Source organism: Peromyscus eremicus, chromosome 3 (genome assembly GCF_949786415.1).
Source record: "Peromyscus eremicus chromosome 3, PerEre_H2_v1, whole genome shotgun sequence".
Taxonomy (NCBI): domain Eukaryota; kingdom Metazoa; phylum Chordata; class Mammalia; order Rodentia; family Cricetidae; genus Peromyscus; species Peromyscus eremicus.
Window position 1 is genome coordinate 97,887,477 of NC_081418.1, and position 17,501 is coordinate 97,904,977.

Sequence of the window (17,501 nt, forward strand, 5' to 3'; positions counted from 1 at the left end):
GGGTGAGTCCCTACCGTGTTCTATCTAGGGGTCTGGGTATGGGTCGGACTCCTGACTGACCATCTCCTCTCATGTATTGACATGCTCTTCTTCTCTCTCCTCTCTCCCTCCTTCCTCTCTCCTCACTTGTACTCAGTCTCACCTCACTGTCCAGTCTGGTGTCCTCCGTGTTTGCTTGATCACCACTCCTTGGAGGTGACTCTCAATACTGGGGGGCAGCACTTCAAACAACTGGAGTCTCTCTCTCTCTGTTCTTCCTTCTCTCTGTCTCTGTCTCTGTCTCTCTGTCTGCCTCTCTGTCCTCTCTCCTCCCTCACTTGCTCCCTACAAGGTCTCATGTAGTCCAGGCTGGCCTTGAACTTGCTGCATAGCCAAAACTGACCTTGAACTTGTGATCTTCCTGCCTCTCTCTCCCAAGTGCTGAGATTACATACCAGGTTTATGCAGTGTTGGGGCTTGAACCCAGGGCTTTGTGTGTGCCAGGCAAGCATTCTACCAGTGTAACTGAGTCTTGTCTCCACACCCTGGAGTCATGCTTCTGTTCTTGTCAATCTTGCCCATACTCCATCTGCAAGCACAAGGCTAGGTCATCTTGAGAACGGAAGAAATGGCCAAGCTGGTCCCTCCTCTGCAGTTGTCCAGAGGAAGTCTGAGAACCCCAGGAACACAGCCAGGGGGAACAGAAATATGGGCACAGTCATTTCTTTTCTCTTTACTGTGATTTTTGGTCTCTTGAGGTTAAGGCAGAGTTCCTCTTCGGTTACGAAGAGCTGGTTTGCTCCTGAGAGTGCTGGAGAACTGGCCCCTTCACTCTAAGGCCACAGCAGACACCTTGTTCTGTCTGTCTCCTCTCAGGGAGGAGGCCAGGGGCCAGCAGGTAGGGGGCAGCAGGTAGGGACCAGCAGGTAGGGAGCAGCAGGTAGGGAGCAGCAGGTAGGGACCAGCAGTTAGGGACCAGCAGGTAGGGAGCAGCAGGTAGGGGGCAGCAGGTAGGGAGCAGCAGGTAGGGAGCAGCAGGTAGGGACCAGCAGGTAGGGGGCAGCAGGTAGGGACCAGCAGGTAGGGGGCAGCAGGTAGGGAGCAGCAGGTAGGGATGCTCTGTGAATTCCACAGGAAGAAGGCTTGCACTCACTTCTTCCTGAGGGTAAAGTAGGAAATGAAACTTTCTGTGGCCTGGAACTTTTCTCCTGAAGCCCCAGGTGACTCACAAGCCAAGACTCCTGCTTCTTGCCCTTTCACACTGGTCAGCCTTTGGCTGGCTCAGAGATCAGAACACCATCTTGAACCTGTTTCCATTTAGACTAAATGTTTCCACCCTGCTCTTCCTATAAAGGGGGTCCTAGCCCAGTGGGGCTCCCCAATGCCTCCTGGGAGCTCTGGGACCATCTCTAACTCAGCATACAGATCTGCTCCCATTGGGAAAAGTCAACTCTTTATTTATTTTTAATTTTTATAGTTTTTATACAGGGTTTCACTATGTAGCCCTGGCTGTCCTGGTACTCAATATGTAGACCAGGCTAACCTTGAACTCATAAAGATACTCCTATCTCTGCCTCTCGACATTGGGGATTAAAGGCCTGTGCCACCATGACCAACAGAAAGTCATCTTATAGAAATTAAACTAAATGGCTAGAGAGATGGTTCAGTAAAAAGAGCACTGACTGCTCTTCCTGAGGACCCGGATTCAATTCCCAGCACCCACATGGCAGCTCACTACTGTCTGTGACTCCAAGGATCTGACATACATGTAGGCAAAACATGAATGCACATGAAATGAAAATAAATAAATTTAACAAGGAAATTAAGTTACTTAAGCTTGTGTGTGTGTGTGTGTGTGTGTGTGTGTGTGTGTGTGTGTGTGTGTGTATCATATGCTGGGCATATTCTCCTTGAACCCCTTACCTTCTCTTTTTGGTTCTTCCCATTTCCACTGGTCCCCTTTTTTGAAAGCCATACTGACTGACCCAAGACTTTTTCAGAGACCTTGATGAAAGACAAAGGGAATGTCAATTCTGTGTCCTTGATCAGGAGTGCACTTGGCAAGGTCCAGTGAGCCTCTAAAGATTCAAGGTTGCAGTTTCTGGAGATTTAACTCTTCCCCCTGGACTGTGGTTGTGAGTCCTAGGGCAGCTGTGTTTGAGATATCTGGGTTGTCTTCACCAATGCTGTCTGACTTAGCTCTCTGCTGACTTGGGCATTTACTCCTGCAATAGTATATAAGATGTTGTGTTTTTAAATAAACTGTCTTGGCATAAGTCATCACTTGTACAAGACCTCCTGGTCCCAGCTCTTGTTTTTTCTTCTTCATTCCTCAAACTTGGTCCTCCCACTCGACACCTCATCATTCAGGACTCTTATTTCTGCAGGTGAGGGTCACTCTTTGTCTTCTTAGACAGATTTACTTCTACTTTCAAACCATGTATATGTGTGTATACGTGTATCTGTGGATGTATGTGATTTTATGTAGCTATATAAAACCTAGGCTCCACAAATGAAGACATAGATTTATTTTCTGCAATTGACCTAATTAATTTAATATGATGCTTTCTAGTTGTATCCATTTTCCTGCAAGTGAAATAATTTTATTCTTTTAAAATATTTATTTTATTTTTATTCACATGTCACTCTGTGTTTGTCTCTGTGTGTGCACAGGTGTCCTCTGAGGCCAGAAGAAGGTACTGAATCCCTTGGATCCTGAGTTACAGGTGGTTGGAACCACCTAATATGGGTGCTGGAAGTGAAGTCTGGTCTTCAGGAAGAGACACAAGTGCTCTCAAGCACTGAGCCACCTCTCTAGCCTTAATTTTATACTTCATCATGGCTGGAAAAAACGTATTGTGTATACACACACCTTCCTTATTCAGTTCTCTGTTGAAAAATCAAGGTCTTGGTAGAGGAGGAAGGGACCAGATGTCCCATATGTTGGGTGGCAGCTTTTCCCCTCAAATGCCCTAATATACCTGGGCTCTTCTGCCAGGGTCTCATACTCTCTTCCACATCCTGACCTTGGGCCCAGGTTGTTGATGTGGGGTTCAGAGCAGAGGGCTGGAGTGGCTTGGCTTAGATAGGACACTGGGTTATTAGTGTTACTTTCTTCACCACTGTGATGAACTATCTGACAAGAAGCAACTTAAGGGAGCAAGGGCTTATGATGGCTCACAGCTCAGAGGATATAGCCCACCCGACATATCAGGAGGCACTGGCTCCTGTCTGGCAGCAGAAGGCTGCTTATAGATGGAAGTCTGTTGTTGATTGTTTTTTCTATTTTGGGGGGACCACCACCCAGATCCCAAATAAATCACACACAGAGGTTTAGTCTTAATTATAAATGCCCGGCCTTAGCTTGACTTGTTTCTTGCCAGCTTTCCTTAACTTAAATTATCCCACCTATCATTTGCCTCTGGGCTCTTACCTTTCTCTATTCCTGTACATCTTTCTTTGTTTCTTACTTTGTGGCTTGCTGTGTATCTGGGTGGCTGGCCCCTGATGTCCTCCTCCTTTTCTGGCTACTTCTTTTTTCCTCCCAGATTTCTCCTTCTATATATTCTCTCTGCTTGCCAGCCCTACCTATCCTTTCTTTTGCCTTGCTATTGGCCATTCAGTTCTTTATTAGACCATCAGGTGTTTTAGATAGGCACAGTAACACAGCTTCACAGAGTTAAACAAATGGAACATAAACAAAATTAACACACCTTAAAATAACATTATACAACGGAAGTTTGGGATCAGGTCAGGTTTATTAAATACACTCATAAATACAGAATGAAGCTGTGCTCCTGCCTCTTAATTCCCAAGGGAGTGATGGAAACCAAACTGCAAGTAACTCTTCTCCTTCACTTGCTCCAGCTCTACATCACCCAAGAGAGAATGTGACCCCCATTGCCCCCAAGCACCTTCCGATTCTTAATGGGTCAGGTATCTTCAGAAAAGACCACGCCCATTGGTCAAACATGCACCATTCATTGGCCATTGGACCGAATGGCAGAATCCCACAACAGCTGCTTCCTCACATCTTGGTGGATCAGGGAGTAGAGAAAAGGGAGTGCAGTTCTGCCAGGTTTCTCCTTTTCCCATTTACTCCAAGCCTGTTCCCCAGTCTGTGAGATGCTACTTTCTACCTTCAGGGAGGGTCTCTCCTCCTTAGTGAATCTTCTCTGGAAAATCCCTCACAGACACACCTAAAGGAGTGCCTCACTCCTGCCTTAAGCATTTATGAATCCAACCAAGTCAACAGTTAAAATTAACAATCACAGGTACCAGGCAAGAAGGTCCAGAAGGGACATTCTCATTCTTATACACTTAACAGGAACCAAGGTAAGCAGCAGGAAGAGTCAGGTCCTCTTGAAGAGCATGGCTTCAATTCAGCAATTGGCTTAGGGAGAATCTCCCACCAAAGACTAGAGCAGAGCGGATGCTGGGTAGCTGCAGACAGAGGGAAGACGGGAGGACCTGAGACAGGACTGGTGGAGCTCCATCTTTGCTTTCTAGCTTCCTTTCTAGGACTGGAAGGTGAATGGTGGGATCTATCTGGGTTTCCCACCCAGAGACTCAGCTCTAATATGAGCTCAGTCAGCCAGCAAAGGTAGCAAGGGCTATGGGTACCAAGGGATACTAGATGGGGCTATGCTGAGCATGGAGGCAGGATGCTTCCAATCAGGGAATCCTCTGCAATGGTAGGCAGCTATTTCCTTGACTGCTGATTAGCCTGCCACCTTGGGTCTTGATATCACACTGGTATTGAGCCTCAGCACTCAGGGAAGCTAAGGCAGCTATCCAGCCCTGTGGCCAGAGCTATTATTAGTTTTTAAATAAAATATTAGCTACACCTCTCTATGCCTTTCCCATGCAAATGAGAACTGGATTCAGTGTAAGGATTATGTCATTACATCACCAGCCTGGCGTCCCAGCCTAAAAAGCGGGCGAGCCCTCTCTGTGCCGGCTCTTTTCCGTATTCCCTTCCCCGTGGTCTCTCTGACTTTTTCTCTCTGTCTCTGTCTCTGTCTCTCTGTCTCTATCTCTCTGTCTCTCTCTTTCTCAATAAAGCTGTTGAAAGGATACATGCATAAAGAAGGAAGCTGGGAATATGGCGCCGGCTTATAAAGGCTGGGTCCAGCATGCGTACACAGGTTCATGTGGCTACTCCACTCATGAACGTAGATCACATGGTTGCGTTGCGAGCTTTAACGTCGAGGCAGAATGGCTAGGTCCGCCAGACATGCCCAACCGTGGGGGCATGTTGTGAATCTATCACAGTACTCCTGTCACTCTGCTCCCTGGACCTCCTTTGATAGTACATTATTGAATACCCAGGGTCTGGGGATTTCACTATGTCTGGCGTGGGTTATCTGTGGGGAAAAAAATCTAGGCACACTATGCTTTTATGTCTGTTAACCTTATTCCTCTAAGAGAAAATTCTATCAATACAACTATAGCTCCATCAGGCATTCAGGGCAGGAATAACTCTAGACACATCAAGCTCTTTACCTGTCTACTTTATTTCTCTGGTCTGAAATCCTGTCTATATAGCTTCAGTTCTGTCCAATTTCCTCTCATAGTCCTGTTAATGACTAAGCTCTTATGCTTTCAGCCTCATCTTCGTCCTCTGTTCCCTCATTCTCCATCTCTACTACTCTCTAGTCCTGGTACACTGATGGACCCTACAAGAGTTCTGCGTTATCATCTATAGAACCTCTGTCATCCTCTCTTCTCTCTGGCCAAGCCATTCTGTCTGCTCTAGAGAAAAATGCCTGCCTCTTCTTCCTTGTCATGAGGTTCTCTGCCTCCTCAGGAATGTTGTTCTACCTTCTACTTTGAAGCATAAAAATCTCTTTTTTTCTCAGTCAATTGCTCTGGAGAGCAACAAGGCCTCAAGGCAGGGGGATGGTCTGAACTTCATTTGCGCAAAAACCAAAGCTATGAGTCTCCCACCAGCTTGTCTCCTAGGCTCAGCGGGGGAGCTAGTTACCTAGAAGTTCAGCAGTTCTGGAAATATTTGGCCACACAAGAATTTCATAGCAAAGACAGCTGAAATATTAAAGGCTGGATAGTATTCATAATAAATGGCTTGCCTTTTGACAGACCCTTGATGGTCAAAGTACAGCTTTAATACCCAGCTGAATCTCTATGATACATTCTTGTGACTTGCCACAGTGCATATCCATCCGCTGCCATGTTCTCCACCCTGTATTGTAATTTACTTGCTCAGGTTATTTTTTTCTGTCAGGTTGCAAGCTGAGCCTTCAGATTAGATGATTCAAATGTCTGTGTCCCAGGGAACAAGCCAGGTGCCACCCACCATAACCAAAGCCTGGGTTTTTGGGCTGTGGCCTCAGCCTGGCAAAGTGTCTAACCAAGAACAGGGAACTTGGGCATGACACAGTTACCTGTTTTGAAACTCATTTCCCATTTCTTTCCAGATAAAAGGCCCTTGAGGAGACAGGCAACCAGAAGCTCCTGTGCCAGAGGTGGAGATGAAGGAGAGGGAGGCCCCTGATGCACACTTCACAGTGGACAAGCAGAACATCTCCCTCTGGCCTCCAGGCAAGTGCCAGCTATTGCTCCATGCCCACTTGGTGCTTATGCCCATCACCACTCTTCACTGACCCTTAACAAACTTCTGTGTCTCTTTCCAGAGCCTCCTCCCAAGCATGATCAGTCTCCAGTCCTAAGGAAACCTCTCAGCCTCCGTGTGGCCTTCATCTGTCTGGCATTGGTGCTGGTCACCTCTATTGTGCTTCAAGCTATTTTCTGTAAGTCACCAGGTCCCCAGATACCCAAACCCTTTTTGCTACTGTCCTTGGTATCTTCAGTGTATGATGTTTCAGGAATTTTGCTGATGTTTCTGGAAGCTGACCTGTTGCTGCTTCTATCCCAGGTTTCTTGGAGGATTTTCTGACTGACATTAGGAAAGATCTGTTCTCAGGGGTACTCTTCAGTATTAAGGAAACAGTCACCAAGTTTTACATCTCTGCCCTTGCCTCCCTTAGCATCCTGTCACTCACAGCTCTGAGACCCTTGGATTCAAAGCCTTGAGGATAGCTCCCAAGAGTGAGTGTGATGTCTCCTGACCCTACTAGGGACAGATTTCTCCACTGAGCAGATAGAGAACTTGGCCAAACCAGCAGACAGTCTCCTCACTCTCTTGTATGTCCATGCTTGGTCCTCTTCTAGAAGCTTCTAGGTCTCTGCTGTGGTCACACCTTTCTCCCTTCTGCCAAGTCTCTAGAAGTATAGGGAGGGATTGTCTTCTCTTTTCAAGGCCTACCTGTGTGGTCTCAGATTCTCAGTCACACCTTTTCTAGGCCCCAATACTGACCTTGACCTTATCTTCTCCCTCACTTCTCTCTCTCTCTCTCTCTCTCTCTCTCTCTCTCTCTCTCTCTCTCTCTCTCTCTCTGTCTTTGTCTCTTATTTGAAAGAAGGTCTCACTATGCAGCCCTGGTTGGCTTGGAACTCAGTTGGGTCAGACCTGCTTGAAACTCACTGAGATCTACCTGCCTCTGCTGTGGTAAAAGGTGTGTGATACCATGCCTGTTTCTGGTTTCTGGCACTGCCTTTTTCATAGGACTCTTTTGGAAAACCTCGTATTTTATTTTATGTATGCAAATGTTTTGCTTGCATGTATGCATACTACATCCCTAGAATGTTTGCTTCGTGTTTGTACACGACATGCCCTATTGCCCAAAGACAGAAGAGGGCATCGGATTTCCTTATAACTGAGGTTATGGACAGCTATGACCTGCCATATTGTGTTGGGAAATTAACTCAGGTTTTCAACAAGAATAGTATTCTTCCTACTGAGTCATTTAAGTCCCACAGGACTCTTTTGATAATTATTGGTGAGTTTTGGTTCCCATGCCTATGATCCTAGTAGAGTATGAAATATAGGTACAGGGAAGGGCAGAAATAGCTTAATATCCCTCCCATGTGTTCTGGAGTCTGCATAGATATAGCCCTGCCCTTGGCCATAGAGCAGCCTGTGGGCAGACGAGGGAGGGGTGTGCTGCCCTTGCTGGTGGCTGTGTCTCTGACAGGAGATGGCTGGGGACTAACTCATAGGCTCAGAGGGGACTCAGTGATGGAATAATGAGGGAGTGGCTACGGGTGCCCCTTTACCAAGTTCACCCTGGCCATACTAAGGAATTCCTTTTTTTTTTTTTTTCTGCTTTGTTGAGACAGGGTTTCTCTGTGTAGCTTTGTGCCTTTCCTGGAACTCGCTTTGTAGACTAGGCTGGCCTCGAACTCACAAAGACCTGCCTGCCTCTGCCTCCCGAGTGCTGGGATTAAAGGCGTCCGACACCACTACCCAGCAATACTAAGGAATTTCAAGGCTGGGCTCTCCCTCTGCTTGTTCATGAGTCCTCTTGGTCTCCTCCCTGCCTGTGCCAACCAGCATTCCCGACAGATGGTGGCACATGGTGTACAGATGTGTATATTAATGAGTGGAGAGTAGGTGGCAGCTCCTTGGACTGTCTTGGTCCTTTGGGAAGCTTGATCCTGCATTTTTCCCTTCCTTGGGACAACACCCTACCTCTGTGGCTTAGAAACCCTTCAACTGACCTCTGGACTTTTTCAAATCCAGATCCCAGGTTGATGGAAAAAATATTGGATATGAAGAGTGATGCTGAGATGTTGAGAGGTCGTGTGGACAATATCAGCACCCTGGGTTCTGTTCTTGAGAAGGACAGAGGCCGTGTGGAAAAGGCTGAAGTTCAGATGCACACACTGAACACCAGCCTCACAAAAGTGCATTCTCAGATCTTGTCTTTGAGGATCAGCATGGAACAAGCCAGTGCTCAGATTAGTGCGTTAACAAGAAGATGGGTGGATGTTGATAATCTCAGTTCCAAACTCCCAGATCTGCAAAGAGATCTGGATAAAGCCAGCACCTTGAATGCAAGGGTCCGAGGATTGCAGAGCAGCTTGGAGAATGTCATCAAAGTACTCCAAAGACAGAGTAAGTAAAGAGAAGATCACCCTGCAGGCTGACCAGTGGCCATAAAACTCTACCTGTCTTGGACAGGAGGCCAGCTAGCTTGTGGGTAGACAGAGGACAGGGAAGGGGGTAGGCTGGAAAGTTAACAAGGAAGGTGTCTTATTTAGGGTTTACTATTGCTGTAAAGAGACAACTACTATAAAGAAAATAATTAATTGAGGGTGACTTGACTACAGATTCAGAGGTTCAGTCCATTGTCATCATGAAAAGGAGCATGGCAGCATGCAGGCAGACATGGTGCTGGAGCTGAGAGTCCTTACATCTTGATAGGCAGGCAATAGACAGTCTATTGACTTCCCTACTGAGGGAAGCTTGAGAAAAAGACATCTCAAAGCCCACCTCCACAGTGACACACTTCCTTCAACAAGGCCATGCCTCCTAATAGTGTCACTCCTTTTGGGGGCCATTTTCTTTCAAACCACCACAGTAGGCCTTAACCATTGGTCTCAGAGAACTTGGGGCAGTGAGGAGAAAAAACACCAGACCTAGCTTGGGTCTCTACACTAAGGTACAGAGTGTAGAAACATTAGGGAGTCTGTCCTGGTGTTCTGTACTTCTGGAAAAGAGCCATATTTTAGGTTTTGAGAGAGTGAGTTTATTAAGTATATAGTGAACTATAAATAAAAGAATGAATAACAAATGAGAGATGGATAGATGACTGATAGACAGGCAGACAGACACATAGGTGATAGATAGATATAGCAAAACATCTAGTTGGGCACTCATAACATCCAGCAGAAATCAACTGGGGAAACCCGGCTGAGACCCTTGGTTGGAGTTCCTGATGGAGAGTCCCTGAGGAGCAGAGTGTCCCCTTGGGTAAGGCTTTCAAGTAAAAGAACAAATAACAGCTGGAAGGTGACATCATCAAGTGGGTAGCTACGAATATCCAGCAAAAACTGCCTGGGGAATTTGAAGCAGACAGCTGGAGTTCCAGGTTGAGCTTTCTCTCCTTAGAGGGGACTTTGAGACAAACATGCTTGGGTATGAAATTGGGAGGGGTGGGCAGCTCCCCTCCAGAGACAGCTTCCCATTAGCTCACATAATGACGTTCCACTAATATAATATGCACGCATGGCCTGGATCTTGCCTCTTCCCATGAAGTTCATTACTGTGAGCCAGGGCCCAGGGGTAATGGCCCTTGTGTTCCTCTCATATTCTCCCCTCCCTGTCCTTGTGCCTTTTCTACCACCAGAGGGTCTATCACAAGTCTCAGACCTTTAGGGTTCCAATAGAGTGTGCCCAGTCTCTGACACTGGGAACCTAAGGACCCTTGGATCCATTCACTGCTGTCCCCAGGATTCCATCAAATACCCCATGCCAGTCAGGATGCAGAAGAATGTGGAGCACTGCTGTTACCTCAGCCTTTGTTTTCCAGGTGACATTCTGGAGATGATGTCTCGAGGCTGGAAGTACTTCGGGGGGAACTTCTATTACTTTTCACACGCCCCAAAGTCCTGGTACAGTGCAGAACAGTTCTGCATTTCTAAGGAAGCTCATCTGACCTCAGTGACCTCAGAATCAGAGCAAGTGAGTGCAATCATCACAGACTCTGTGGAAGGCATGTCAGAGAGGCTGGGCAGGAGTTTGCTGCAGTAACAAAAATCCTTAACAGTAGATGATGTAAGGATGAAGGCTCATTTCTTTTGTGTGTGTGTGTGTGTGTGTGTGTGTGTGTGTGTGTGTGTATGTGTGTTGTGTGTGCATGGGTCAGGAACGTGCACCCATGCATATGTGGAGGACATCAATTGTTCTGTTAGATCACTCTGTCTCATTTCCTGAGCACTCACTGGTAGCTAGCAAGTAAGTCCCAGTGATCCTGTGTCTCGTCCTTCCACAGGCTGGGGTTATATGGGTGCCAGGGATTTGAGCACAGAGCCTCATGCTTGAGTAGCAAGTTCTCCTACCCACTGGGACATCTCCCTAGGCTCATACCCTTGAAGGTTTATTTCTCATGTATACTGCACATCTTTGAGGGACAGCAGGTGTCCTCTTAATTGTGGGTATCAAGGACCTAAGCCATAGGAGGGTTTATTTCATCACACATCACAGTTGCTAAAGCAGCAAGGAGACACTGCCAGCTTCATTGATGTTAAAATCCTACACTCAGCTAACATGTCATTTCTGTTCACATGTCCCTAGCAAGAGCCATTCCCACAACCCTGCTAGCTTCAAAGAGGGCGGCCAGGGGGCGCTCTTTTCATGTGCCAGAGAATAGAAATAATTTTTGAACAACATTAATGATATCCCAGGATCCTCGAGGCCTCCCTCCTTGTGACAGAGTGTAGATGGGTTCATTGATCTGAGAGTGAAGCAGAGTGATTCCGAGTGTCACAGTCTGCCATCATATTTGTCCTGGAGCTTGGGGAGATGACTTACTTTTCCCAGGCCTCACCTTAAGTGAATTGATGAAATAGTGCCTGCCCTGGAGGGTAAAGGAGGGAGGCATAGGGGTCTTCTAGTCTCTGGTAAAGTTAATCATGTAATTTAGATATTACCATTAGGCTGTTCCCTTGATGTTTAGCTGAATTTTCTTTTTTTTCCCTCCTTCCTTCTGTCCTTCCTTCCTTCTTTCCTTCCTTTCTTCCTTTCCTCCATTTCTGTTTTATGGTTGTTTTTCTTTTGAGTCAGGATCTCAGTACGTAACTCAAGATTGGCCTTGAACTCTTAATTTCCTGGCTTCAGACTCCAAAGTGCAGGGATTGCAGGCATCTGCTGCCATGCTTGGCAGGCTGTGTCTCCCTTGTTCTCCTGCACCTCACTAGAGAGCACAGGTTCCAAGTTGTTAGTTGCTAGCTGACAAACAAAGAGCATCTAGGACTTGGAAGTGGGCTCTGGGCTCCATCTCGGGCAATGAGGCATTGAGAGAAGATGCGGTACCAGTGATTCTATGAGTCTCTTGGGGCACCGTCAAGTTCAGGGGTTGCTGCTGTGCACAAGTGTAGAGTACCCCACAGGTAGGTACTCAGAGGTGTGGTAGTGTCATGCCCTCACTTACTCTGTGTTTCTCACAGGAATTTCTCTACAAGGCAGCAAATGGGCTTCCACTCTGGATTGGTCTCACCAAGGCAGGGAATGAAGGGGACTGGTACTGGGTGGATGAAACATCATTTAACATGAAGCAAAATGAGAGGTGAGTGAGTCCGCTGTGGCCTCCCCCCAGCCTGGCTTGCTGGGTGGAGAGTTCCCATGAACACAGGGCTGTGCACTGTCCTTTTCTAGCACAGTGGCAGCTGGAGTAGACACCCAGCTAACTGCTGCTGCTCACTGGGTGGTACCTGGGGCCAGTTAGGAACCTGATGTCCTATGGTCTTGGCAGCAAGATGTTCTGCCCAGCTGGGGTGAACAACTGACCCAAGTCCAGGCCTATATGATGTGGAATTGTGAGAGCCTTGAGAGGAGGGGGCAGGGATGCAGCAACAGGCTTAGTTGTACTCATGTCATTAGGGTTGAGAGCAACACCTTGCAGTATTGTCTCCAAGGATGAACATCAGGATTGAGGCAGTCCATCAAAATTATTTATTTATTTTTGTTTGTTGTACATGGTGTTCGTGTGAGAACATGTGTCACATCTGTGTAGAGGTCAGAGGACAACTTGTCGTAGTCTGTTCTTTCCTGTCATATGAGTCCTAGGGATTAGTCTCAGGCCATCAGTTTTGCTTGCCAGGGTCCTAACCCACTGAGGTGTCTAAAATACCTACTTTTTAAGACAGTATCTCATGTGTCTCCGGCTGGCTTGGAACTTGCTCTGTAGCCTAGATTGACATTAGTCCTCCTGCTTCTACCTCCTGAGTGCTGGGATAAAGGCATATGCCACCATGCCAGTTTACTTGATGCTGTAGATGCAGTGCAAGGCCCCCTTCTGCCAGGTGAATAAAGTGTCTTTGTTTTCTCCCTTGGTAGGTTCTGGATTCCAGGTGAACCCAACAATACTGGGAACAATGAACATTGTGTCAATATCAGGGTGTCCTCCCCCCGGGCCTGGAATGATGCTTCCTGTGACTCTAAGTTCCTTTTCGTCTGTAAGCGACCCCGCATCCAGGAAGTCCCATGACAGGCCTGGCCCTGAGCTGAGCATTTGTGTTCAACAGTGATCCTGCTTCAGGAGATGCTCTCTTCCTGACACACCAAGATTGGGTTGCGCCTTACGTTTTTCTTGCTTGTAAATGTCCCAAACATATCGTGTTGTCCATCTGTCTTGGCTGGGATCTCTGTCCCTGGAGAGCCTTGGGTTGGTTTAAATGGGCTAGAAAATGGAGAAGATGTAGATGTTTCTGCTGCCCAGGTGAGGCAGGTCAGTACCCTGACATCTGCAGAACATTTTGTTTGTGTTTTCTTGATCCTTCTAAGAAGCTTTTGCTGACCATATATAAAAACTACATTCAAACATAACCAGTGTTTGAGGACACAGACATGTTTAGCCCAATTTAAACACTATACACTTTATACATGCATTAGAACACCTCATGCTACTCTCAAAGTGTGTAAATATTTCATGTTTTTATATGTCCATTGCAAATAAATTTAAAGACTTACTTTTTTTGACATGAGTGTGTGTGTTCACAAGTTCAGAAGAGGGTGTCTAATCCCCTAAAGCAGATGTTTGCAGATGTTTATGAACCACCTAATATGGGTGCTGACATCCAAACCCTGGCCTTCTGATAGAGTAGTAATTTTTCTTAACTGATGACCCATCTCTTCAGTCCTGTAAATTTAAATTATAGAAGAAAAGAACAAAATACAAAAGTACATCAGAAGGCTGGAGTGTGGCTCAGAGGGTAAAGTGCTCTTCTGGTACTAGTGATCCCGAGTCTGAGCTGCAGGACCACACAACAGGTGTGGTGGTGCATACCTGTGATCCCAGCAGTGAGGAGGTGGAGGAGTAGAATCAGAAGCTCAAGGTCATCCTCAGCTACATAGTGAGTTTGAGGCCAGCCTGATATACAAGATCCTGTTTTGGCAGAGGGGATGGTTTGCTTCAGGGTAACTAAGGGATTCTTCCCATATTGCCATGAGGCTCTCTCTAGTTGAGACCACAATTCCCATATGTCTATTTAGGAGCACTGGCAGGGGCCTCTGGCTGTTTTCTGTGGGAATTGCTGTTTTTGGTCACCCTGTCCACACCATATTCCATCACCTCTTTATCCACTTTCTCTGAGGTTTGAATCCCCATTTCTCTTGACTGAGCTAACCCAGTGCAGGTCGGGACTGGCAGGTCCTCTGCCTTCTTTTGAGTCTCTGGTTGAGCTCCCCTTCCTCATGCCACCAGGCCATCACATGATCAGTACCCCTCCACCACAGCAGTCTGGGTCTCCTACCTCTCCTCTCCATTGTGTTCCCTCTCTTGCTATGCCCTGTGCGGACAAAGTCCCCTCTGCTTTAAACACCTCTTGGCTCAAAGGCTTGGAGTGCAGTTTTTCACTCTCAGTGGCCACTGTGAACCTAAAAGAACATGTCGTCTTGGGGTACATTCAGATAGAGGATAAAAAATAAAGAATAAGGGCTGTCTGGCCCTAAAAATGCCAATAACCACGGGCAGGGCTTATCTTCAGTTTTTATGTGAATTAGTTATGGTAAGGTTTGAAAAAATGTGTCTCTTGGAGCTTCTGGGTATTTACTCTTCTGTTCTCTAGCTGTGTTCCCAGGGGAACCTTGGTGAGGTCCTCATTCTTCACAGAGTCTGGGTTTCCAAGACATGAGCTAGAATCCTGAGACCAAGGCCTGAAAACAAGGGTCCACCAACAGGGGGCAGCAGAGAGAATGCAGGTGGTGTGAGCAGGACTCCATTGAGGAATCTCAGGAGAAACCTTCCTTCCTCCCTCCCTCCCTTCTTTCCTTCCTTCCTCCCTTCCTTCCTTCCTTCCTTCCCTCTCTCCATCCTCTCTCTCTCTTCCTTCATTCCATTATTTTTTATTTCTATTTTTTGAGACAGCGTTTACCTGTGTAGCTCTGTTGGTACTGGAATTAACTCTGTAGACCAGGCTGGACTTGAACTCACAGAGATTCCCCTGCCTCTGCCTCCCGGGTGCTGGGATTAAAGGGTTGCATCACCACAACCCGGTGAGACATTCCCTTCTTAAGAGTTCAGTCAGCAGGGTACTGTGGAGTGAGAGGGAGGGAGAGTAGAAAGCAGAGCTTTTGTTTTTATGTTTTATTTATTGAGACAGGGTCTTTCTACGTGATCCTGCTTGGCCTGGAACTCACAGAAATCTGCCTGTCTCTGCTCTCACCTCTCCAGCACTTGCACTAAAAGTGTGCCCCACCACACCAGGCTGTAGGCTTGTGTTTAGGGTCAGGACATCTTTGAGCCTCCCAGGTCTCCAAAGACCTCAGCCTGAGGCCCCTTGCTCTTACCAGTAACCTGCTGAAAGTTTCCCCATCTGTCTAGCACCCCACCATGGAACCAGCTGTCTTCCATTTAGTTTTCAATGTGATGGCTAAAGAAACTCCATTTTGTGCTTGCCATCTACCTTGATACCTAATAGCCATTTTATTCCTGACTCAAACTTCTGGAAGATAAGTTCCCTGCAAGCTTGGCTCCTCCATATCCCCTCAGAAATGCACAGCTATGATGTAACCATCTGTTGTTATGCTATGACTAACTGCTATATTTTGGCTTCTGTACATTGCTTTGGTAGATATTGAAGAACTGTTTTAAAGTCTCCTTGACCACTTACTCTTGGCCAAGCAGAACAGCTTCTGTTGCTTTTGCCTTTAAAAGCCCCTCCTTCACCTGCCTCTGGGTGGCATGTCTTGTATTTGGGTTAGATACTACAGCCCTGCTAGTAGTTTTAATAAATTTGGCTAATAATAATCTGAATTGAGGATGGTGTTTTCTCCCCCCAATAGTCTCAAGCTCCATAATATTTGGAGGCCCCAGCGAGATCTTGGGAGAACACAGATTCAGAACCTGGGTCCAGGATAGGTCCTAGTGAGGGCAAGTCTGGGGCAGACTTGGAGGCCCTGGGAAGCCTGATTCCACAGCTGCCACAAATTTTAGAGTCACTAGTTGGGGTCAGGTCCTAGATGGGGGCAAGTCCCACAACTCAGAGTCCCTGGGGGTGAACAGCCCTAGTTAGGGGCAGGCATATTTGTGAACTTGAAGTCCTAGGGGAGTTCTAGCCTGTGATCACTGCAAATTTGCAAAATAGAAACCAAATAAAAGAATTGCCAGCTGAAGCATTCTTAAAATAGGACCGATCATCAGTCGTTTTAGAGTTCTGGACATTTGGGGAGACATAGGGGAGATCAGAAGTGATCACAGACCCAGTCTCCAGGCACACAGACATGTTTCTGGTGTGCTTATACGTTTTCTTGCAGAAACAGGAACTAGACTGAGCACAGCCAAGTTGCCCTTGAACTGCATGCTGCAACACTTCCAGGAGTTCTGCAAGGCAGACTACAGAGCTAAGATGTCATCTAGACAGTTCTTCACTCTGTGCATAAGAATGGCCCACTTTTGATATGGGATGGCCTGATGCCAGGCCATTTGACCCTCAAACTGCCAAGAGAGTCTAGCAAGTAGTCACAGGGAACCTTGGCTCCCCTGACAGTTTCCTTACACTAACTGCTGCCTCTTCTTCCTCTTGAATCCCCTCCTTGGCAGAGATGTTAGGCCCTTAAAAAGGTTCCTCTGAGTCACCAAGTCAATGAGTCAGAGGCTGAGCGAAAACCTAAGCAAAATGCCTGGACTTTCTGTTCTAGTACTGGAGGAACAAGAAGAGGAGAGGGGGATGAGGATGAGGATGAGGAGGAGGAGGAGAAGGAGGAGGAGGAGGAAGAGGAGGTGTTTTTAGCAGCAGAGGTTTCCTCACCTCACAATCCAAACATCCAGCCAGTTCAGAATCTGACTTTCTGAAGTCCAGGAATCTCTCTATATCTGTCCTTATATCACACCCCAGGAGAGGGCTGGCTTATGCTCCACCCCAGCTGAGCCAGACCCCTGCTGTTCGCCCTTTTAGAGAAGCACCCTCTAGTGGGTGCCCATCTCTGCCAGAGGAAGGGGCTGATGGGGAGCAGAGGCCCAGACCTTCTTTTCTAGTTTATGCTCCTTTTTTGACCAGTGATTTGTATAACTGGAAGATCCAGAACCCTCCATTCTGCGAGAAGCCTCAGGCTCTCATCAGCCTGTTGGAAACTTTTCTTTACCCATCAACTTACCTGGGCTGATTGTAAGACGTTTCTAGGTACCCTTCTTTTTACTGCATATTAGCTGCCAATTGTTCAGTTCTCAAGCTCAGCCTTGCCTATAGGTGTTAAACAGTACCCATCTCAAGAGAAGCTAGGGTGGGTATTAGAAAGCACAGCAGCTGCCTTAGGGATTGAGGAATTTTGGTCCCCAGCACTTGCCTTGGGACACTCCACTGTTCCGTGTTGATAAGCCTGGCACTGTTCAAGACTTAAGCCAAGTAATAAGAGAATGGAAATTATCTACCCATCTGTGCCGAACAAATACACTTTGGTCAGCCTATTAGATCTAGGAAAACTGTATACACCTGAAAGATAC

At 46.9% G+C, this 17,501-nt stretch overlaps 1 protein-coding gene across 1 annotated transcript; it reads left to right on the plus strand.

The window, feature by feature from the left end:
* The first annotated feature begins 6,461 nt into the window (after positions 1–6,461).
* LOC131906443 (C-type lectin domain family 4 member K-like) lies at positions 6,462–13,049 on the plus strand. Its single transcript, XM_059257080.1, has 6 exons — positions 6,462–6,540; positions 6,633–6,749; positions 8,582–8,956; positions 10,374–10,525; positions 12,010–12,128; positions 12,899–13,049. Exons 1-6 carry the CDS (start codon positions 6,471–6,473, stop codon positions 13,047–13,049), a joined length of 984 nt encoding a protein of 327 aa, XP_059113063.1. The 5' UTR covers positions 6,462–6,470.
* Positions 13,050–17,501: the final 4,452 nt, after the last annotated feature.